The 23,835-nt window shown below is 47.6% G+C and overlaps 2 protein-coding genes across 6 annotated transcripts in view; both read right to left on the bottom strand.

Annotated features, from left to right (window-relative positions):
* Positions 1-474: 474 nt before the first annotated feature.
* LOC102402179 (histone H3.3C) lies at positions 475-4,005 on the bottom strand. Its single transcript, XM_025265437.3, has 2 exons — positions 1,047-4,005; positions 475-914 (listed from the first exon to the last, which is right to left on the bottom strand). The coding sequence occupies exon 1, from the start codon at positions 1,455-1,457 to the stop codon at positions 1,047-1,049; it is 411 nt and encodes a 136-aa protein (XP_025121222.1). The 5' UTR covers positions 1,458-4,005; the 3' UTR covers positions 475-914.
* Positions 4,006-5,334: 1,329 nt separating this feature from the next.
* The window catches only part of PRKDC (protein kinase, DNA-activated, catalytic subunit), a 125,179-nt gene continuing 106,678 nt past the window's right edge, over positions 5,335-23,835 (bottom strand). For 2 of the 5 annotated variants that reach the window (XM_025265432.3, XM_044928776.2), the window contains exons 70-86: positions 21,621-21,795; positions 20,817-20,998; positions 20,024-20,204; positions 19,495-19,655; positions 17,470-17,681; positions 16,283-16,370; positions 16,056-16,199; positions 14,796-15,000; positions 13,580-13,647; positions 12,982-13,202; positions 12,689-12,781; positions 9,654-9,743; positions 9,411-9,482; positions 9,126-9,327; positions 8,528-8,716; positions 7,859-7,998; positions 5,335-6,128 (exon numbers count right to left, since the gene is read on the bottom strand). In XM_025265432.3, coding sequence (XP_025121217.3) covers positions 5,924-6,128; positions 7,859-7,998; positions 8,528-8,716; positions 9,126-9,327; positions 9,411-9,482; positions 9,654-9,743; positions 12,689-12,781; positions 12,982-13,202; positions 13,580-13,647; positions 14,796-15,000; positions 16,056-16,199; positions 16,283-16,370; positions 17,470-17,681; positions 19,495-19,655; positions 20,024-20,204; positions 20,817-20,998; positions 21,621-21,795 — 2,628 coding nt within the window. In that variant the 3' untranslated portion in view covers positions 5,335-5,923. Of the gene's footprint in view, positions 6,129-7,858; positions 7,999-8,527; positions 8,717-9,125; positions 9,328-9,410; positions 9,483-9,653; positions 9,744-12,688; positions 12,782-12,981; positions 13,203-13,579; positions 13,648-14,795; positions 15,001-15,048; positions 15,815-16,055; positions 16,200-16,282; positions 16,371-17,469; positions 17,682-19,494; positions 19,656-20,023; positions 20,351-20,816; positions 20,999-21,620; positions 21,796-23,835 lie in introns of those variants that run through there. The other 3 variants (XM_044928778.2, XM_044928777.2, XR_006545003.2) reach the window with 3 other exon arrangements.

Here is a 23,835-nt window from a genome sequence, read left to right as displayed (position 1 = left end):
TCTATGAAGTGATTTTCCTAGAACCTATGCCACATGAACACGATTTTAACTGGCAGAGGTTCCATAAGCCGAAGCTGTGTCCCTCCCCCACAGCAAGTTTACCCTAGCAGTTATAATACAAACCCCACAAGGAAAAAAGTTCAGTATTGTTCTTCCTTGGTAGAGGAAAGTTCAACCTAGTTATCAGACCAATCACAACACAAAGAAAAGCTGCACTAACTACGATATTAGTAACAGATGCTGCTGCTGTGAATAACTTGTATTATAGTCCAGAGCCCTTATAAATAAATCCCCCTCCCTGTTAGTGTTTGCACTATCAGCTAGAGGGTTAGTTTAACATGTGGTAGAACGAGGACTTATGCAAGGCATAACGCACAAAGCATTTTACTACATAAACAAGAGCAGTCTACTCAGGAGAAAACCTATCGGTCTCTCAATTACACACACCTTAAAGACAACACTCTCCAGCACATGTCAATGTAAAACATTTAATTGAAAAATGTTGACACTACAATATATAAAATAGCTATTATAAATGTACATAGTGTATTCTATAGCTGCCAGGTTGACTTTTTTTTTTTTAAGGAAACTGTAAGTTACACTGTGGTTAAGACTTGTATCTTCACTCCTGAAAAAGCCCACATTCTATCACAGTGATGTATGGTCAGACTTAACAGTCTCAATTGTTAAACACTTGGATCAAGTCATAACCAGTTTTATTGCAAAAGGACCCTGTACACATTTATCAATTCTAGTACCTTAATAGCTACCCAACAAATCATTAACATACAGAAACATCCATCATGAGAAGCAAGAAATATCACCCATCCCTTCTGCATATTAGCAACTTGTCACTCCTCAGCAACAGCGCTCACATCACTCAGGTCTGTGAACAGTCACTTTTCGCCTTCATCCTGAGTGAAAGATGAAATGACTTAAGTACAAATGCAACATATTATAAACAATTTCTTACCAAAAAAAGTCACAAATTAAACCAAAGTATTTTACAAAAATGTACTACAAAACACCATAAAAACCGCCCTCACTTAAGCTCTCTCTCCCCGTATCCGGCGAGCCAACTGGATGTCTCTGGGCATGACGGTTACTCTCTTAGCGTGGATGGCACACAGATTAGTATCTTCAAACAAGCCCACCAGGTACGCTTCGCTAGCCTCCTGCAGCGCACCGATGGCGGCACTCTGGAACCGCAAGTCGGTTTTGAAATCCTGGGCGATCTCCCTCACCAGCCTCTGAAAAGGCAGTTTCCGGATCAGAAGCTCGGTGGATTTCTGGTGACGACGGATTTCTCGAAGCGCAACAGTCCCGGGCCTGTAGCGATGAGGTTTCTTCATCCCGCCTGTAGAGGGGGCGCTTTTCCTGGCTGCTTTTGTGACCAGCTGCTTGCGGGGCCCTTTCCCACCTGTTGACTTCCGAGCAGTCTGTTTGGTTCGAGCCATTTTCTTTTACCCAACGCCGAAGTTTTAGGCCGCTTCTCCGACTGCCGCGCCGCCGCTGCTGCCCAAAGAGCCGCAATAGCTCAGCTACGGGAAAAACTCCTTCCAACGAACCAAAGAACTCCTTCCAACGAACAACCAAACCGCTCTGCGCTCCACTTTCGTTTCTGATATTAGATATTTGCCTTTTTTTTTTTTTTTTCTGAATCAGTCTAGGTTTATCAAAGAGCTGTTCAAAGAATCAGTGTTTTGCTTGCTGCTTCTTTTTGTGCTCTTTTTACTGGCACCAAGTTTACGTTTGTTCTTCTTTTTCTTAGTCTCCTAAACATGTAGCATTACTTATTTGCAATCTTTCTTTTCTAATATAGGTTCTAAAATGTGATGAAATAAAAATTTCTATTTGAAGGCAGGACAAGAAAAATAAAAAATTTCTTTGCTCAGGCCTCCTCCATCCCTGCCGTCCCTTTAGTGTGTAGAGGGATGTAGGGTGTGTCTGATCACACATTAACTACAGCTCCTTCAAGGTGGAGTGCCTGCTCAGCCATCAAGATCAGTGTTTCTTTTCCTTCTGATGCTAGCAGTGTAACTTAAAACAACAATGTTCTTTCCCAGCTCTGTAAGGGGTCAGGGTGACACGCTTTCCTTTGTACATGCTTACCTGGGCTACATATCCTTCATGAACTTTATAGAAAATATCAGTATGTCATTTTCATATACCATCCTTTGTCTCAAAAAATGGAATTCAAGATTAGAAACAACAAAAACTAGTAAAAATTACAAAACACTGCTGAAAAAAGTTAAATAAAAGGAAAGACACCATGTTCGTGGATTGGAAGATTTACTATTGTTAAATATCAAACCACTTGGTTAAGAATCCACCTTGCAGGGGTCAGCCCCGGACCCCACCCACCTCTGCTCGCGCCCCTAACAGCATGGCACGGGCTGCTGCTCCTTGCTCCAAACAAGATGCAGAATGAACTGTGGGAGGGTTCACACATCCCAGGAAAGCCCAGTCCAGCCTAATGAACTTGAGCAATGCTGTCACTGGCTGGCAAACATGAGAGACATTATTAAGTGACAACAGGAACAGCTCACACACGGAGTTTCAATGAATGCCTCTGAGGGAAGCTGGCACTGAATTCCATTTTAAATGGACAAGGCTGTCACATTACTTAAGTGATTCTCTGAACTCTCCAGGCCCAGAGTGCTGTGCTGACAGAGAGCTTCTACAATCCGGAGAAAAAAAATTCTGCAGGAGACTCACAAATGTTTTACTTTCTTAATGAGGCCAGGTGGGTTAGGGTTAGGGTTAGGCAGAAACCAACACAATTCTGTAAAGCAATTATGCTTCACTTAAACAATAAAAAATTTTTTAAAATGGTGAAAATAGAAAAAAAAAGAAGAAAATGCAGCATTCTTGTATTTCTGCACATCTAACACTGTTAATTAGCTCAGTTTCTTAGAAAGGAATCTGCCTGCCAATGCAGGAGACACAAGAGAGGCAGGTTTGATCCCTGGGTGGGGAAGATCCCCTGGAGAAGGAGATGGCAACCCACTCCAGTATTCTTGCCTGGAAAATCCCGTGGACAGAGGAGCCTGAAGAGCTATGGGGTCGCAAAAGGATCGGACATGATTTAGCGATTAAAATGACAACAACCAGTGTTAATTATGGACATGCCTGCAGCAGGCTGGGTGATGGCACACTGGAGCTGAGGCAGCTTGGAGGGTCTCCCCCAGCCCAGGCTCGGGCAGAGTAAGATAGAGATGGGTGTGACCATGCCCCAGGGGAGCAGTCCCTCTGGGGGATGTTTTCATCCACAACCTGCTTCTGATCAGCTGGCTAGAACAGGACGTCATGAGGTCAGGACTCACGGGCTCAGCGCTGTGGCTGTATTACTGCCACTGTCACAGTTACGGGCTGTAACCTAGCGCTGGCCTACTGTTTTGAAAATAAATTCTACAGTTGTAGATTCAGTCTGTAGAGCAATTTTTTGGGGTACTACTACACAAAAACCACGCCTACTTTACAGTCAATCAAAAGCGCCCTGTTTATATAGCAATTTTCCCCAATAGTCGGAGATAACTACCTTTTCTTCAATTCCAGGATAGCAGGCTTCTTTCCTAAACTGTATTCTAGTACTAGATTTACTTATTTATTTATTTGGCTACACCGTGCAGCCTGTGGGAATCTTAGTTCCCTGAACCAGGGCTTGAACCTGTGCCCCCTGCACTGGGCACACAGAGTCTTGGCTCCTGGACCGTCAGGGAAGTCCCTCCAGTGGTAGAGAGTCTGCTGGGAGGCAGTGGCAGTGATCTTGGGCAAAGACCATAAAGACAGGATCCAGGGAGAGGTACAGGACGAGAGGGGACATAGTGGGAGACAGTTGGGACGTGACCACCACACACTGGCATCCAGGAGCTTGCGGGCGTCATGCTGGATGGACCCAGCCTGGACTGATGGCGCCCTAACTGTGGACGCCGGCTGTCCACTGGAGCACAGACTCTGATAAACAGAAACCCTGATTCGTAGCACTTGCTGACTTTCTGCGTGAACGTAACAATTCGCTAGCAAAATCCCTGGTGTTCTGAATGTTGCTCGTGTGGGTGGGAACAAGAGGGCTCTGGCACACCACTGATCTGAACTCCGTTTCAAGAGGTGCAGGTGGACAACAGCAGTCTGTTTTCAAATTCAGGATGCCAAACAAAGTTTAAAAGGCAACTTGCCTACATTTTATTACAACCAAAGAGTGACTGATTCTGAATTATATAGGGTAGAGCTCAAAAACCTCACAACTGAACATAGTATAAATGTGTGTTTTTCTATAACTAATGTTTTGCAAGGAGAAAATTTGGAGATAAACATCTGTAAAAATAGTTCTCATAGCATTGAGGGAACATTACTTCTGACTCCCTTGTGTTTGTTTATTTATCAATTTTCTGAAAGCCACTGGGTAACCGATGGTGCCACAACTCCAGACAACAATAAAGAGATCCTTTTTGTTCATCTACACTGTCAGTCCATGATTACCCTTGCCAACAGCAATAGGAACAACCCTTAACCTCTCCAAGGAGGGACCTGCGATTTTAAAATGTTGTGATTTAAAGTGTTGAGACAACAATTAGAAATCTACAAGCTTGTTCACACATATACAAACATGCTTATCTCTTTAGCTAGAATTGGGGAATATGGTCCACACTTAAAATATTATTTCACAATAATTAAAGTGAAAATAAAACTGAAGGACAAGTGGTCTCCCAAACTCTCCCCCCAAAAAAGAATCCGCCTTGCAATGCAGGGGATGTGGATCTGATCCCTGGTCGGGGCACTAAGATTCACCATTTCCCCAAATCATCGAAGAGTCTGGGATTAGAAATGTTTGGAAAGCTGTAACACAAAGCTCAAGTCAGCCTGAAACAGGCTCCAGCTGGGGAGGCGAGGGGACCGAGGCTGGTGAGTGGACAGGAAGCTGTTCCCATCCTGCATTTCATAACCTGACCTGCGGCCCCAGAATCATGCTATATCTCCAAGGAGGACTCATTTCAAGCAGGGGTTTTCTTCATGTTCCTAGAACGGGAATGTCAAGTGCCAGGCCTGCTCAGACTCCCCGAGTCTGGGATGCAAAGCTCCTGTATCCACCTTCCAGCTGTGATCAGAGTAGCAAAGGTAGCAAAGCTAAGACCAAAACTTTCTCTCTCCTCAACACTTTACCTTCTAGAGGACAATTCTATCATAAACTGTCAAAGCTAGAGGAGAAAAATGTGGAAGAGAAAACCTACAAAAATATCCTAAAATGTCAAACACAATCATGTCAAATCACAATCAAGGAGAAAATTTGGGGATAAACATCTATAAAGTTCTCATAGCATTCAGGGAACATCATTTCTGACTCTCTTGTGTTTGTTTATTTATCAATTTTCTAAAAGCCACCAGGTAACAGATGGTGCCACAATTCCAGACAACAATAAAGAGATCCTTTCTGTTCACACATTACACAACCATGTGTAAACATAATAAGCCATAACCACACCCTGAGCTGTTCATATTCTTGCGCTGCTGATACAACCTAACATCCCATCAGTTACTCTCACAAAGTCTGCGGGACAGTCTTCTGGGCATAATTTCCAAGGCATGTGGGATGCTCACACACACCACTAACGTTGACAGCTGTTCATCCGGCCATAGCGCCTGTTTGCTGTGCCATGATTTGGCGCTTGCACGAGACTGGATACACCCGCCCTTCTATGTCCACTGTGATCCTAAGCTCATCCTTGACCATGGCCTAGTCCCTCACCCGGGTCAGCATTCACTTCATCATGAGCTGGATTAAACTGTGATACGAGAGGAAGTCACACACAGACACCTGCTCTCTGGGGCTTTGGGAAGATGAAGTCACTGGTGGCTTGGATCAGAGTTCAGGACGGTCTCTAAACACACACACAGGAGCCCTGTCTGCTGCCTCCGGGGGATCTTACATCCAGGGCTCCCACCCTTCCCAAGTTCTGCCGAGGATGTTAGGGTCAGTTGCCTGGTCAATCAGGCACCTCACTTGGGCCTCTTCTGAAAGTCCACTCTCAGGCTCCTGGGCACGAACGCTGTGCTCTCGGCTTCCTTGTGCCACAGCAACGTAGTCTCTGAAGGCAGACTCCTTCTCATGGCCCAGGAGAAGCTCATTACTGGAAAAAAGATCAAGCAACACAAAGACACAAACTGCAGGTTATTTCTCCAGTCCAAACCAGACGCTCCATCTGGTCACACAGCATACTCTCTGCTGCTCATTGTCCTCAAAGTCAAGATTCCGTCTGTGTGTGTGTGTGTGTGTGTTCCTCACCAACAACTTGTTATATTCCAGTTTCTGATTATATTAATAGCAATCCTAGTGGGTGTGGAGTCTCACTTGCATTTATCTGATGACTAACGATTTTAAGCATCTTTCCATTTGTTTATTGGCCATTTGTCTATATTCTTTTATAGACATGTCTGTTCAAGTCCTTTGGTCATTTTTTTCATTGGGTGGTCTTTTTATTATTCAGCTGTAAGAATTTTTTAATGGATTCTATACTCAAGTTCCTTATAGCTATATGACTTTCAAATGTCTTACCCCATTCTGTGGACTCTATTTTTACTTTCCTGATAGTATACTTTGAGGCACAAAAGTTTTTAATTTTGATGAATTTGTGCTTTTCTTTCTCCTTCTCTTGTTTGTGCTTTTGGTTTTAGACTTAAGAATGTCAAATATCATTGTCAAATCCAAGGTCCAAAAGATTTACCCCTATGTTTGCTTCTAAGGATGTTATAGTTTTAGCTCACACAAGTAGGTCTTGATCCTCTTTGAATTAACTCTGTATTATCATTTAGGGTGGGAGTTCCACCTTCATTCCTTTCAGTGATCTTTGCTGGAAAGACCACTGAATGGTCTTGGCATCTTTGTCAAAGAACAACTGACCACGGTCACCATTTACTATTAACAGGAAAATCCAACTTTTTTCCTTCTTGTGAATCATTTCTGCAAATCTGTATTTGTTGTAGACTTCAACCAGAAAAACATGAAAGCTAGGTTAAAGGTAATCTGATCTGCATATGCATTAATGAGCCTCCACTATGCTCTGTGCACCCAAGGGCTCTGCCACCAGGGCCACATTTGTCCCGAGAAAAGACAGAAGCAAATTTAAAAACAACATTTCCTCATGCAGGTAGAGATGTTCATGAGACAGTCCAGGACTGTGGTGAGGGGGCCCAGGCTGATTGGTGCGTGTGTGTGTATGTGCGTGTGTGCGCGCATGCGTGTGCGCGCATGCTTGCGCGCCCAGGCTGATTGGTGTGTGTGTGCGTGTGTACATGCATGCACATGCCCAGGCTGATTGGGGGGTGTGTGTGTGTGTGTCTGTGGCCCAGGGGTGTGGTGAGGGGGCCCGGTCTGACTGGGGTGTGTGTGTCTGTGTCTATGTGTCTGTGTGTGTTTCAGGGCTGACTGGGGTGTGGGGTGTGCGTGTGTGTGTGTGTGGTGTGAATGTGGATTTCAGAGTTAGGACCTCACTGGGCTGACGGGGGGTGGTGTTGTGTGGGGGGAGTATGGTATGTGTTGTGTGTGTTTAAGAGTCAGGACCTTGCTGGGCTGACCGGTGTGTGCCTGTGTATGTGCAGTGTGAGTGTGGGTTTCAGAGTTAGGACCTTGCGAGGCTGACCGGGGTGTGGGGCATGCGTGTGTGTATTTTAGAGTCAGGACCCAGCCGGGCAGTGAGAGGTGGCCTCTGCATGCTGCACCCCAGCCCCCATTGTCAGTGGGGGTGACGGGCTGATGGCACAGGCTGAGTACATACACACACACACACAAATATGTTTAGTGATTCTCTTGGGAACAACGGCATGTTGGTGTGTGTGTGTTTTTCCACAAATAAATGCTTACCAAGTAATAACTGCTGGATTGGCACCTGCTAGCTTTCTCTTAGCATAATGAATCTTCTGCCGTGGATACCAATTTTGTTCAGTTACATTTATTTCTTTAATCCATGATCCTCCTTTTCTCAGCATTGTCTGTTCAAAATTCTGAGGGAAAGAAACATGATTTTCTCTGCTTAATGGTACATACGGTCACGTTCAAACAGACCCAACAGGTAGTGATCTCAAAATAAACCAAGTCTCCAGCTGGGAAGGGCTCTGCCGCTTTTTGCACACACTCTCCCTGCAGCGCATGTGACAGTGACGGCGACCGTAAGGGCCTACACTTGGGCTTACCACGGCCGCCCTGAGGAGGTGTCACTGCCGCGCTTCCTCCTGGGCGCTGAGCTGAGAAGGATGCTGACGTTGTGTGGAACAGACTCAAAACTAAAACTTGTCTAAAAGAAACCAATCCCCATCACCAAAGGACTACAAATACTCTCAAGTCTAACAGTGTCCTCCAAATAAAAGTCAGGTCTCTTGTCTGATTTTCAAGCTAAATGATCCCAAATGTTAACTTTGAGAACTGTACAGAACCAGTAAGTACATTGGTCAACACATCCCCACCAGGAGACAGGAAAGGTGGTCAGTCATGAGCATGCTGGAACAAAGCTGCAAAGGGGGGAGAACCACCGACCTTCCAGTCAAAGGACGGCTCCTTCACGAACACGTCCATGGTGGTGGTGAGCAGGTCGGTACGTGAGCGGAAGGCCCTCAGCGCGCACACCATGACGCTGCTCACGAGCCCTGTCTCCTTCAATGGTGACATCAGGTTGATGAACTGGCGAGTCAGCCGGAAAGGCATCAGCTCAGGGACCCGCAGGAACTAAAGAGCAAACGAGATGCAGGAGGCGGATGAGTGAGGCCTCCTGCAGCTGTCGCTCATGCGTGCTGAGCACATCTGCTCCCCTCTTCTTGGAACTGGCCACATGGGTGTGAGGTCACCGTGCCCCGAAGCAACCACACGGCCAAGAGGAGAGCTGGAGTCTGACATCAGGTGTGCATCTCATCCACGCAAGACGTTCTGATGAGCCTCCTACCTTTTTACAGGAGCAAGTGATGTAATTAATCTATCAGCACACCGTCTACAATCACCTGAATGAGGCTGATACAAAGCTGAGACTCTCCCATTTTGCAAGAATGGCCACTTTAACGATCACAGCAGGCCAACTGTCCATAGAGGGGTCACAAAGCTGATGACAGGTCCACCCCAGCACAGAGCAGGGTGAGCTCACCTGGGTGGCAGAGCCGAACGCATGTCCGAAGTCAATCCCGATCACGCCGCCCGTCTCCAGGCTCACCATGAAGTTGTTCAGATGCCGGTCTCCAATGCCCAGAACCCAGTGGCCGATGCACAGGACTGCATGGGAGGTGGTGAAGTGGTTGCGAAGGGCCAAGAAGGCCTCGGGGCCAGTGCTCATCTTCAGGAAGGCCCGCCTACAGGGGACAGGGGACGGTCATGTGGCCTCTGCCCCAACCCTGCCCCTCCTCAACAGGTGTAAAGTCAGAAAGGCACTTACTTTAAGAGATCTGCAGGCACTCTACTTTCTCTTTTCCTAAAAGATGTGACTGCTTCAGTGCGATTAGCTACTCTATGATTTAATCATAGGAAATGTCTGATTAGAACAAACTTCCCATAATTTAAAATTTAAAATTTTTTGTTAAACTGACACTCCAAGGCAAAATTTTCTCAGAAACAAAGTGAATGTACAACTTTGAGAAGAATGAACTAGTTGGAACGCGGGGATGAGAACACCACGTACCTGAACATAAGGGCATAGGCCCCAGGGTCACACGTTCCCACCATCATGGTCAGCCATTCTCTGTACTCAGATGCGGGCGCCCGGGGGTCACTAACGCGCAGGACAAAGAGAACCAATGTTAGGAAGGTATCGAGGGCAGCTGACTTCAGAGGCCCCACCATCGGGGACTCACTGCAAAGTAGTGAAGAGGCAGGAAAAACAAATATGACTTAAATCATATTTAATATTGACACTGCATTCCTGCCACCCTGGGCCAAGAACAACATACCACTATTCATTCTGAATCACTCCTCAAAACCCATGGCTACTTCCTGTGCAAAAATGCAGGGATAGAGCACCAGATACAAGTGACATCCCGCTTCACACAGAGGAGGAAGATGAGCTGATGATGCAGGCATATGGTTCCGAAGGCCCCCGGGAGGGGGGACCCCTCCCAGCAGGACGGCAGCACCACACACAACCTGTTCACAGCAGGCCAGTCACTAACAAACTACACAGCCACAAATTACTTGTTGATGGCAGACTGTCTGCTTCTGTCATTATTTAAATATTGCCACACGTTTTCTTAAAACATTTCCAATAAGGAAATACAGACAAAATCCACAGTAAGTGCAAAAAAGCATTTTCTTAAATGACGATGGAGGGGAGCTCAATTTGAAAAGCTGCTTTCAGTGACGCTTCACAGACAAAAGGCAGTGTCTGGACAGGTGGAAACAGCTGGTGCTTGTACAGCCACTTTGGGGTTTGTATCAAAAGCTGAAGATGAAACAGGGTTATATGGGCTACTTAGTAATTAAATCACTTCCCGTAAAGCTTTTCTGAGCTGCTACTAAGTTAATTTCAGGAAGAGATGATTTCAATCTAAATTCTCTCCCAGTTACAACTGGACAAAAATGTGTAGGCAGGAAAATTGCAAGTACAAATTAAGGAAAAAATGGCAAGGATTTTAGGAATGGGGGCTGTTTTAAAAAGGTGCTGCTGCTAAGTCGCTTCAGTTGTGTCCGACTCTGTGCAACCCCACAGACGGCAGCCCACCAGGCTCCCCCGTCCCTGGGATTCTCTAGGCAAGAACACTGGAGTGGGTTGCCATTTCCTTCTCCAATGCATGAAAGTGGAAAGTGAAAGAGAAGTCGCTCAGTCATGTCCGACTCTTAGCGACCCCATGGACTGCAGCCTACCAGGCTCCTCCGTCCATGGGATTTTCCAGGCAAGAGTACTGGAGTGGGGTGCCATTGCCTTCTCCAATTTATATGATTCCTATTTGAAAGTGAAAGTCACTCAGTCATGTCTGACTCTTTGCAACCCCATGGACTATACAGTCTATAGAATTCTCCAGGCCAGAGCACTAGAGTGGGTAGCTTTTCCCTTCTCCAGGGGATCTTCCCAACCCAGGGATCGAACCCAGGTCTCCCACATTGCAGGCGGATTTTTTACCAGCTGAGCCACCAGGGAAGCCCAATTTGAAAAGCACTTTACACCCATGGACATCTGTGTACAGTGCGCTTTTCACATTTTCTCACCTTACAAGTGGGGCCGTGGGGCCAGTCGGGCTCACTGTGTGTTAGCAGATCCTAGAGCAGATTCCTGACCCCGGGCGCAGTCCTCCAGGGACAGCAGGAGTCATTTCAGGCAAAGGACTCCAGTGATTGGAATTTAAAGTGGGTAAACACTCTGTAGCAACTACTACCCAGGCATGAGAGTCTGAAAAGAGCAGTGCTCCTATGTTAAGTAAGAGGCGGTAAGAGCGCTGCTGCTGCTGCTAAGTCGCTCCAGTCGTGTCCGACTCTGTGTGACCCCCTAGACGGCAGCCCACCAGGCTCCCGTCCCTGGGTAAGAGTGCTGCTCCTACGCAAATGCTTTGAGGAGGAGGAGAGGCTTGAGGCCTTTTATGATCGTCTCCTCCCCACCATCCTCCTGCTGGTCCCCAAACGTGCTAACGCCCGCTTCAAAATGGCTGTAAGCCACACTGTTCTTTCCTTTCTGTACAGAAACAAGGAACAATTTTTTTTTAATTACTGATTACAAAAATACATATAGAAAACTATATATGTTTTCTGTATAGAAAACTTGGAAAATAACAAAGGATAAAGGAAAGTATAAAGTTGTTGTATCTTGACCTGGAACTCAGCACCAGTCCCCTACCTGCTCTAACCTGTACGCACCTGCACCAGCCAGTCACACACTAACCTACGCCTACCAGTCACCCACGTGTACTAACCTATACCCACCAGTCACCCTCCTGCACTAACCTACACCCACCAGTCACCCACCTACACCCACCAGTCACTCACATACTCTAACCTACACCCTCCTGCACTGACCTACACCCATGAGTCACTCACATGCACTAACCTACACCCACCAGTCACCCACCTGCGCCCAGCAGTCTCCGACCTGCACCCCTTACACACCAGGGACACCTCACCTCTCCAGCCTCAGCTGCTTTGTCTGCACAGAGGGGACAGTAGTACTCACCGTGTTAAGTTTTGGTAAAAAAATAACTTCATACACAGTAAAAACTGAGAATGGTGCCACAGAAAACATATAACTAAATGTTAGCTGAAATCTTATTATTTGCTTTATCTTCTTCAAACACTCTTCTTTTTGTTTAAGGTTAATTCTTTTTTAAAGATTGTGATAAAATATATGCAGCTACTACTTAGGAGGAGAAGCGGGAGGCAGAGGATGAGATGGTTAGATGGCACCACCGACTCAATGGACATGAGTCTAAGCAAACTCTGGGAGATAGTGATGGACAAGGAAGCCCGGAGTGCTGCAGTCCATGGGGTTGCAAACAGTTGGATATGACTGAACGACTGGACATGACTGAGTGACTGAATGACTGCTTAGAAACCTTGACTCCAGGTCATCTTCACCCACCTAGAGGCAGACTGGAACAGGCTGGGCAGGGCAGCAATGAAAAGAGCCTGAAAACGTCCCTGCAGGCATGGGGTAAAGGAGTCCCGCCCAGGGAGCGGGGCAGTGGGCTGGGGTGGCCAGGTGGAGTGGGAGATGGGCCCTGGGCCTCGGGTCACCTGGTGTAGGCTTTCTTCTCCTCCCGAGACATGCTGCTCAGAAGAAGGTCCTTCAACGTGCAGGTGTTTTCAATCCATTCAATTAGCCCCAGCCTGAAAGGAAGGGACAGTCATGAGCCCCTGCTGCTCGGCCTTCTCTATACAACAGCTCTGCTCTCGCTTCCTCCACGAGGAGGAGCCTCACAGCAGAGCAGTCTGTGCTGCTGCTCTGTCCTGTGACACCTGAAACCCGAACTGTCCCTTGCCCCTGCCCACAAAGGGCACCCCCCACCCCTGCAGAGGGGCAGCCGCACCTGGAGGTCATGGGCACCACGTGGTAGGTGGTCATTTGCAGGCCCCTCTGGCCACAGGCGGCATCGTGGGCCAGGACGCTGTTCATGACCTGGAGCAGCTGCTGGATGCGGTGGTCTTGCCGCAGATCCTCGCCGCCCTTCACCAGGAAGGGATACTCCCGTTCATCGTGGCCTCGGATCACGATGCGCTTGGGTTTCCTGATCGAGGCCATCACTTTCACCTTTAGAGATTGAACAGCATCTTCAGGTGCAGCTGAGAGACCAGGTGGTCTCGTCCCCAGAGGGATGCAGGTGGGTGACAGGTTGTGGGGCCCCTGGTTGCCCTGATTATGAGTTACACTGACAAACATGCGTGCTTGTGAACAAGCCACATGACATGTCCACTTGCATTACGTCTATAATGGACACACACAGAGCTGATGCCTCAAGTCTACTAGACCCTTACACATGACTGATGTTGAAAGTGAAACATTATATTAAGGTCAGTATATTCCATCAGAAAACTCATAACACAACTCTCAGAGAACACCTGAGACCAATGTGGGGAGTGAACCGAGGGGCCGAGCCCGGCCGTGGAGCTGGTGGAACCGGCACCTACCCGTTCGTCGAAGCCTGCGATCCGCGCGTGGTGCTCGGGCATTGGTTTGCTTCTGCCATCGTACTGACCTGGGATGGACAGAAAGCCGCCTCAGACGCTGTGGGGACAGCACATGCACTTCACACCCCGCTTCATCCCCCTCCCCCAGTCTAACAGGAGAAAAAATTTTACTCAAAATTTTCAGTGGATGTATTTTTTTAAAATGCTGTTATTTCTCGTTTGACTAATGGATGTTGCTTCCTATTTGTTGGAACAGAAGCAAATGGGGAGACAGGGCCTTGGGCGAGCCCCCCACCCCCACCTCAGCCCCGATTCCAGTCACGTTGTGTATCAGGAGGCTATGCTTCAATGTTCTTCCTGAAACTCACGGTCTGGAATGCATAGCTGTTAATAATAACAAAGAAAAGTGTTTCTCCAAATCTTTTTTTCCCCCACTGGAGTAAGGATACAAGTCACTGTAATAACATTTTTTGTCTGGCAAATTCCAGGGGGAATTAAGGATGTTAGGATCACAGCGCCCACATCTGGCCAGCATGCCGCCGCCTGCTTGCAGAGCCACCAGCCCCTCCTGAAGGCATGTCAGGTGCCATCACCCCCCCTCACTTCAGGTGGGGCCAGCACGTCTCCCGAGAAGTGGGGTGCAGGCACACTGCATCTCACTGCTCTGCAGACACTGCCGTTTTTACAAATGGAGGCTTGGTGACGGCCCTGAGTTGCCAGGAGATGGCGTTTTTCAGGAACAGTGTGTTTTAACTTTCGTATGTACTGTTTCGTAGACAGGACGCCACTGCACAGTGTGGTATAAACACAGCACTTACAATGCGTCACTGGGCAGCCACCCGCTTTGATGTGCTCTGCTGCAGGGGCTGGAATAAAACACACAGCATCTCGGGGGATCGCCTGAATTTCATTTCTGAAGAAAAGTTCTGCAGGGCAAAGCGTGGGTAGGTTCTGAGAACATTACTAGCTACCATAACAGCAGGGGCCAGCTGAGCACTCGTCCTCAGGAATGGGATGGGACTTGTAATGTGGTTAAGTGTACTGATCATAGAAACTACTGATTTTCCTCATGAGGAAAAACATGTGGAATTTAAAATCTTTTCAAAAAAAAGAAAAAAAACTGTCATGATTCTGATTTCGCCCTCTTAGAGACAGAGGCTCTTGCTCTGGCATGACTCTCCCCAGCGCTGTGCTGTCCGTCCACAGGTGAACTCACCAGGGACCTCCAGCTCCGCTCTCAGGAATTCCACCCTGAAGTTGCTCATCCAGGGAGAATATTCCCTCAGGTTCCCCGGCGCATTTGAGGCCCTGAGCATCCTCTCCCGTAGCGAGCCAGCGATGGTGTAGAAGTCCTGGAGCTTCATGCCTGGGAGTTTAGAGCCTCCTCTCCCAAAGTGCTTATCAAATTCCTTTCCAAAAGCCTGAAAGTAATAATAAACTTACCTCAAATTAAAAAAAAATTTTTTTTTTTATTGGCGTACAGTTGCTTCACAGTGTTAGTCTCCGCTGTCACCACAGAGCACTGGGGAGAGTTCCCTGTGCCATACCGTTGGTTCTCATCAGTCACCTATGGTATACACAGTAGTATACACACGTCCATCTAATTTATCTTTAATGTGAAGTTGAACTCCTGGAAAGGTTCTAGGTTTATAAATCTTTATAACAAATAGGTACTCAGTTACATTGCTTTTTTTCTATGCCTTTAATCAATAGTTTCACTTTCCTTGAATGTTTCAACCCTGTTCTGGTAGATTAACCTTTTAATTGATGCAAATTATGTGTTGATTTGTGATGAAGTAGAAAGTTCTAGATGGATGGTCCCAGGTAATAGAAACCAACCTCAGGACAAACCGTGGCTGCAGCTGCAGCAAGGTTTCTTCCTATAGGGGCTCTGCCCAGGAGGGCAGCGGACTGTGCTAGACCCAGTCAGGCCAGAGTTTCTGGGTCAGAGCTGACGGGCTCAGCAGGAGGGAAAGGAAACCCAGTGTGCATGTTCTGGCATGACCCAGGTGTGATCCCACAGGAGGAGAGGGTGGGCCCCTGCTCTCCTTGGAAGGCTGCTCTGTGACCGCTTGCAGCACCTACTCTGCTGCCCTCTCTGGTCGACCCTGGGCCAGCCCCTGCCTGACCTCACACCCAAATTCTGCTGAACCCTGCCAGCCTTGTGGTCCGTCCACCTGTCGTCTGGGATTCTGAGTGGTGATGGTGCAGACATGTGTGGTATCCAGGATCACTCTGAGAACCAAGAAAATTAAACCACACTTAATCTTTACATCTAAGAATCTAGCCATCTGAAAAACAGAATGTAATAAACGTGCCACTATCTGACCTAAAAACATGCCAGAAAGTCACAGATCTAACGGAAGTTTACAAGTGCAATAGACATTTTAAAACCAGAATTATCAACAAACCAGCAAGTATTAAGCCCTGGTCTCCACACGACTCTGTAATCTCGAGGAGCCTGCCATCCACGTACCTGGATAAACCTCCTTCGAAAACTCCCAAGGCCAGGAGCCTGTGGGTCTCCCAGGGCTGCGTGCATCCTCTCATACATTCTCTGAATGTTCTTTTTATCCACAGGTGTTTTCCCTAGTTCAACCTTAATGTCCTCCATCCAGTCCTGCGCAGAGAAAGACATGTCAAGCGGGACCACAGGCAAGTCTCACTGAGTTCCATGTGTTACGCTGGGAGCTGTCACCTCACCTTAAAAAGCATCTCAGGGTTGGAGAGCTGCTCCAGGGCGTTAATGAAATCCTGAACCACGCCTTCTCGATCCAGCTTAGCTTTAATCCTGTTACAAAAATTCAAGTTTAGGTGCTCGAACGTCTTCCAAAGATCAAGGCCAACAATTTTTATATGTATATAACTATATTTATATATAAGAAAATATTTAACCAGCTACCTAGTCCAGGGAAGGAGCAATTTAAAAATTAAAACAGGGACTTCCCTGGTGGGACAAGGGGCTAAGATGCTGTGCTCCCAATGCGAGGGGTCTGGGGTTCAATCCCTGGTCGGGAAACGTGATCTTACATGCTGCAACTAAAACTAAAGATCCCACATGCTGCAACTGAGACCCAGTGCAGCCAAATAAGTAAATGAACTTAAAAAAAAAAAAAAAAAGACAGATACTTATTAACAAAAGAAAGAAAGATGAGGTGAAAGCAAATCCTTGACATTCTGATGCACACAAGCTGACACATACAGTTTCTGTGGTTATAAAGGTCCCTTTCTCAACAAACTTGCAACTGTTCTCTTTCTAAGGAACTGATCACGCTACAGCTGCCTCTGCTGAGACAAAGGTGGGTGCCACAGAGCGGTGGGCGTCATGGGGCGGTGGGTGCGTGGCCAGCCCATCAGGGCACTGCGCTCCGCCACACTGCCACTCAGAAGCTCACCACTCTAAATAACTAGGCACATCAGCTCCTGACACAGAAGGGCGGCTACAACACTGGCGTCTACCGAAGTCCTCTTTCTAAAGCGAAACACCACTGCCTGTGTGCTCACTCACGAATCAACTGAAGAAGCCAAAAGGATAACATCTGGGCTATTTTGCGAGTCCTAATTAAGAGGGGCTTCCCAAAGACTTTCAATTTCAGAACTTCAGGAACTGATTTCAGAATGCATCTCGAGTCTGTCTCAACCAAGGCATCACTAGCATTTAGTGCAACCCTCTCCTGACTAACACTGTGAGATGAACTGTGCTTACAAAAGGAAAGAAATTCTACAGCAAGTAACACTCCAGGTGGATGCACCCAGCCTGCAGCCGCCCAGGCCTCCTGCCCCAGGGCTGCGCTAACTCATCTGAGGACAAACATAAGCGTCCGTGTCTGCTTGGCCCACAGTCATTTTTACAACCTTTCAGTGTTTGAGCGACCTAATTTTTCTGTCACCTGGCCACAAACTCCTTGTTTTTATGACCAGAAGAAGTGTCTCTGAAGCAGTAGCTTTCGCTACTTATCATGAACGGGTAGACAATGGCCTGCGGGTAGTGGTCGGCAATGTCCTCCACGGTGCGCTGGATGGCGACCGCCTCCTCCTTGTCCAGCAAGGGCAGCATGTGGCCAATCCAGCCGATGAACTCCCAGCAAGGGACAGCAGAGATCTGCAACACACAGCAGGGCATTTAATGTTCTTTCCCTACATAGGGGCTGGATGTCCAACATCAAAGCACAGCTGCATTTGCGATTGTCAGCGTAAAAGCAGACAGACGCATTGATGGAGGTTGGCCTTCTCCTGCCCTTTCGGTTCTGACCCGCCACGAGCCTTCTCTGGGCACTCACACGGCCCCTTTCTTTATAAGAAGGGAAGCAGACAGAACCGCTGTTGCTGATTCTCCTTAGATTTACGTCATTCCTTCCGCAAGCTGTACTGTATCCCACGTCATCTCACTTGTGCTCCATCATCAACTTTTAGGGTGCCTGCAGGTCTTGCTTTCCAGACAATACTACAGGGCTCATCCCTCCATGTTTATCTCTTTGTACCCGTGCTATATGCCCACAGGAGAAATTCCTAACTCCCTTCTTACTTTTAATGTTAACAGTAAAAAATCACTGATTTTCCTCCAAGAAGATTTTTCAAATTTTCACCTTCAAAAGTCTTTCCCCAAATCCCTTCCGACACTGAGGACAATCAACTTTTAAAATTTATTGTCAATCTGAGAAATGAAAGAGTATCTGATTGTAATTTGCATGTTTCATTTTTAGAAGCCTGCGCGTCTTGGCCTCACATACTTTAATCACACGGGCATCTCCTGTTTTCTATTAGTCTGTTATTTTGGAGACTGGAGACAACTGCTCTCCATCTCCACTATGTGTTGCAAATATTTTTCTCTGAGTTTTCTTTTAAACTTTGTATATGGTTGTTGTTTTCTTTTTTTAAATGACAGGAGCGTCAAATTATTTTCCTTTATAGCCCCTGGTTTTTGTCTCTCAACTTGAAGATCATTTTTACATTTCGCTCAGGTTTTCCTCCAACGCTTTTCCAGCCGTTTGTTTCAGGATAAAATCTGATGCACCTGAAACACTGGTGTAAAGCGAGGGAGGGCGGGCAGCTTAGGGAACCCGCAGCTCGAGGCCAGTTGCCCCTCTCGAGGGTCTTGATATAGACCCACCGCTCTGTTTCCACACAAACTCGAGATGTTATTTTATTATATATAAATATGATTTGGGGAAAAATGAAATCATAACTTATTGAAATTTCTTTACTTATCTTTAAGAAAAACGCCTGTGTGTTGCATACTAAATTGACCTTAATTTCCTGTGTTGCACCTACTGAAATGCTCATCCATCCAAGTGCACAGAGAACTGACTCTGAGCTCGGTGACAGCACCATCTACAAGCCTGCTGTGCCCAGCTAACAGTGCTGTGTCACCCTTTCTGAACATTGTCAATTCAAAGCCTGGCCTAGTTTTCCAGTTACAGCACCACAGAAGTCACTAAGGAGCCTCTCTGAGGACCCTGCCTCCCTTTTGCCCCAACGCAGCCCCAGCAGAGAGGCCGGCACTGGACATGAGCAGGGGAGTGGGATGTTCGCAGGAGCCCTCAGGGTCCCTGAGATGCAGGGTGTGGTGCACTGGCACCCAAAACGTCCCCTGCCAAAACGTGGCGCTGCCGAACAGTGAGCTGAGCATAAGGCCCCGGATGCTACAGACGAGGCTCAGCCCTGAAGGGAGAGGAGGTCATGTGCCAGCCTCGCCCCTTCTCTGCCCCTCAGGTCCCCCTGCAGACAGAGTCTTCACACCAACACCCCCAGAGGAAAGCAGGGCCTGGGAGCTCACTCTCAGCGTTTCACTGACACGTGTTCTGGGATGGAGCAGAAAGTGGTGGTTAGGAAAAGCCATCACCCGTGCCCCATACATGGTGCGTGTCTGGACATAAGTTCTATCAAGTTCCGGCTGCTGGAATGAACACACTGACCTCTCTAGTCATCAGGCCCAACGTCTCCTCCGGATACTGTGTGACAATTTGCAGGAGCCGGGGGAACTTCAGCCGGGCCTCGCTTGAGTGAAACTTCAATGCCTTCAGCATCTTGTCCACCACAAGGGCTGGATACGTGAGCAGCTCTGCGGACCCAAGGACTAGTGGGACAGAAGAGGGGAGATGCGGTCACTACCCCCAGGCAGACACAGTGACCGACTCTGACACTCACTTCCTGGGGCTTGCATGTTGTAATTGTCATGTTCCCTCTGCAGCAACTACTGCAGCAGAGCAGGCGGTCCTGGGCCGCGTGTGAGGGCTTCTCTCGGGGGCTGACCCCTACTCCTGGGTGAAGCCATCTGAGTCCTGGGCTGCAAAAGGAGGGCGGCCATAGGAGCCGGTCATACTCGCGTCAGGTAAGCAGACGGAGGGACAGAGACAGCCTGCCACTGGTCACAGGCAGGCCACAGGGTGTGTCCGTGTCACTGCCGCTCAAACAAACTGCATGCTGACACAACGTGAGGCTCACCGGACGTGCCCTCCTCCTGCCTGCGGAGCTGCTGGTCACAGAAGTCGGCGAGTGTCAAGTAAGCCACAGTCACGCCGGCTGTAGGGCCCTGGCCCCACGCCGAGGGCCTGGCCTCCTCCTCTGCCGCCCGCACGGCCTCAGAAAGGTGGTGGAACGCTCTCTGGTACAAACCTGCCATGACCTGGAATTCAGAGACCCCGAAAGCTGTGAGTGGGCCCAGAGCTTCCTGAGGACCTTCCTCCTTACCTGGGCCCCATGGGCCACCAGTGAACACAAAGCTGTTAGTGCCAGACCAGGAGAGACACGAGCCTCATACAACCTCAGGACCTGAAAGACAACATGAGGTGGGCCCCCAGGCCCCAGAGTGGGGCTGAGGAAGGGCTGGGACACAAGAGACATGAGGAACACATGGGAATTACTGATAACACAGAATCACCTGAAAAAAGCCAACAGAGCAGCTGCTACACAAAAAAGCAGAAAAGCTGGTTTTCCCCACAAGCTAGTGGGGTGTCTGGATAACGATGGGTGGCAAGATTATAGCAAAGTGCATGGAAAAACTGTCCACAGGGATCAACACAGACTCCTCATTCTTGACACTAAAGGAAAGGTGTTATCCAGATGAACAGGAAGCACATGGAGGGTGTCACTAGCCCAGTGGCAAACTCAGTTGCGTGTAACTGCCAGCTACGTGTTAAAAGCACACAGCAAGACCTGATGCTGCTTTCATGCAGCAGAACCGTCACGGTCACGACAAACACACGATACAAGGAGCTCAGGTCCCCAGCCTCACTACCTTGTCTGCATCCTCCGAGCTGGACCCAGACAGCTCCACGACACTCCTGGCCTTACTCTCCCCGATCTCAGCAAGGCAGGTGGGCTCGTCACAGAGAGCATCGGCCAGGATCCGGTAGGTCGTGCCCAGGAGGACGTGATGGTCACGGGAAGCCAGGGTGCTTGTGCTCGATGTGTTCTCAGCTATTGGATTACACGCACACACACACACACACACAAATTTTTTAGAAGTGAGTAAAAACACAAATTAAAGAGAATATAATCATAATTAAACTATTACACCCAAAACTTAGCTAAGTGTTAAAAAGAACATTTTAAACCTAAACTTTAAAGAAATAAAAGCTCCAAAAGTCATAGTATTAGTAGGATACAAAGTACCTTGGCTCCAAATACCTAATAAACATTTAAGAAAAATTTTACAGGGCTTCCCTGGTGGCTCAGTGGTAAAGAATTTGCCTGCCAACATAGGAGACACAGGTCCCATCCCTGAGCCAAGAAGATTCCACATGCCAAGCAGCAGCTAAGCCCATGGCCACAACTACTGAACGTGTGCTCCAGAGCCAGGGAGTCACAGTTACTGAGCCCATATGTCACAATGACTGAAGCCCGAGTGCTCCAGAGCCCATCCTCTGCAGCTAGAAAAAAGCTCGTGTGGTACTGAAGACCCAGCACAGCCAAAAATAAATAAAATTATCTTTTAAAACATTTTTATAAGATTGAGTTCCCAAACGTCAGATAGAGCAGCACAAAGAAGAGGTGAGAAGACAGGATCCAGAACGCGTGCCGCCCGGAAAGCAGCTCGCACCCAGCAGGGATGCAGTCCTGAGCGCCGTGCACAGCTGCTCGGGCCGGCGCTGGGCCCGGGCCCGGCTGTGGCTGAGCCGGCAGTAGGCCTGCACCCACGTCACCAGCCAGTCCTCCTGGGCTTTCGACTCTCTGTGCAGCTCCTTCAGCAGCTTCAAGGCGAGTGAGAAATTGTTCTGCGAGAGAGAGAGGAAGCAGAGAGATGAGATGGGGCCCGCAGCACACAATTCAGCAGGGAGCAGAGACCCATCACCTCAGCTGAAACCACGGGGTGTCCCTGTGTTTACTGTAGGGACAGTGGCAGCCACAATATGTACTCCAGGGAGGCTGGGAGAGCGTCACTGCCACCAAATTCACAACACATTCCTCAACCACGAAAGCCCTGTCCAAAGGGGTTTCCCCTCCCCAGCTGCTGGTGACCATGGCCTTTTGCTTCTGGATCTGCCTCTTCTGGACCCTTGGTATCGTCAAATCAGCAGACAACTTTCGACTTGACTCACAATCCCACTCTTCCCTACAGCTGAACAATGCTCTCTGGCAGGGTGAACCACAGTTTATCACCCACCTCCTCCTGATACACATTCCAGCTTTGTTGTTGCCACCTTTCGGCTATTTCAAATAATGTTCTTTGCTAATTTGAATGGAAATAAAGCCCCTGGAGAAGCTAAAGGCAAAGGAGAAAAGGAAAGATATACCCATTTGAATGCAGAGTCCCAAAGAATAGCAAGGAGAGACAAGAAAGCCTTCCTCAGTGATCAATGCAAAGAAATAGAGGAAAACAATAGAATGGGAATAGAATTAGAGAAGGAAATGGCAACCCACTCCAGTATTATTGCCTGGAGATTCCCAGGGACGGGGGAGCCTGGTGGGCTGCCATCTATGGGGTCGCACAGAGTCGGACACAACTGAAGTGACTTAGCAGCAGCAGCAGCAGAGATCTCGTCAAGAAAATTAGAGATACCAACGGAACATTTCATGCAAAGATGGGCTCAATAAAGGACAGAAATGGCATGGACCTAACAGAAGCAGAAGGTATTAAGAAGAGATGGCAAGAATACATGGAAGAAATAAAAAAAATCTTCATGACCCAGATAACCACAATGGTGTGATCACTCACCCTGAGTCAGACATCCTGGAATGTGAAGTCAAGTGAGCCTTAAGAAGCATCACTATGAACAAAGCTAGTGGTGGTGGAGATCCAGCTGAACTATTTCAAATCCTAAAAGATGATGCTGTGAAAGTGCTGCACTCAATATGCCAGCAAATTTGGAAAACTCAGCAGTGGCCACAAGGACTGGAAAAGGTCAGTTTTCATTCCAGTCCCAAAGAAAGGCAATGCCAAAGAATGTTCAAATACTGTACAATTGCACTCATCTCACTTGCTAGCAAAGTAATGCTCAAAATTCTCCAAGCCAGGCTTCAACAGTATGTGAACAATGAACTTCCAGATGTTCAAGCTGGATTTAAAAAAGGTAGAGGAACCAGAGATCAAATTGTCAACATCTATAGGATCATCGAAAAAGCAAGAGAATTCCAGAAAAACATCTAATTCTGCTTTATTGACTATGCCAAACCTTTTGACTGTATGGATCACAACAAACTGGAAAAGTCTTAAAGAGATGGGAATATCAGACCACCTGACCTGCCTCCTGAGAAATGTGTATGCAGGTCAAGAAGCAACAGTTAGAACTGGACATGGAACAACAGACGGGTTCCAAACTGGAAAAGGAATACATCAAGGCTGTATATTGTCACCCTGCTTATTTAACCTCTACGCAGAGTACACCATGTGAAATGCCAGGCTGGATGAAGCACAAGCTGGAATCAAAATTGCTGGGAGAAATATCAATAACCTCAGATATGCAGATGATACCACCCTTATGGTAGAAAGCAAAGAACTAAAGAGCCTCTTGATGAAAGTAAAAGAGGAGAGTGAAAAAGTTGGCTTGAAACTCAACATTCAGAAAACTAAGATCATGGCATCTGGTCCCATCACTTCATGGCAAATAGATGCAGAAACAATGGACAGTGAGAGACTTTATTTTTGGGGGTTCCAAAATCACTGCAGATGGTGACTGTAGCCATGAAATTAAAAGACATATGATCCTTGGAAGAAAAGCTATGACTAACCTAGACAGCATATTAAAAAGCAGAGACGTTACATTGCCAACAAAGGTCTGTCTAGTCAAAGCTATGGTTTTTCCAGTAGTCATGTA

Source organism: Bubalus bubalis, chromosome 15 (genome assembly GCF_019923935.1).
Source record: "Bubalus bubalis isolate 160015118507 breed Murrah chromosome 15, NDDB_SH_1, whole genome shotgun sequence".
NCBI classification, from domain to species: Eukaryota; Metazoa; Chordata; class Mammalia; order Artiodactyla; family Bovidae; genus Bubalus; species Bubalus bubalis.
This window is presented reverse-complemented; position numbering and strand designations above follow the sequence as displayed.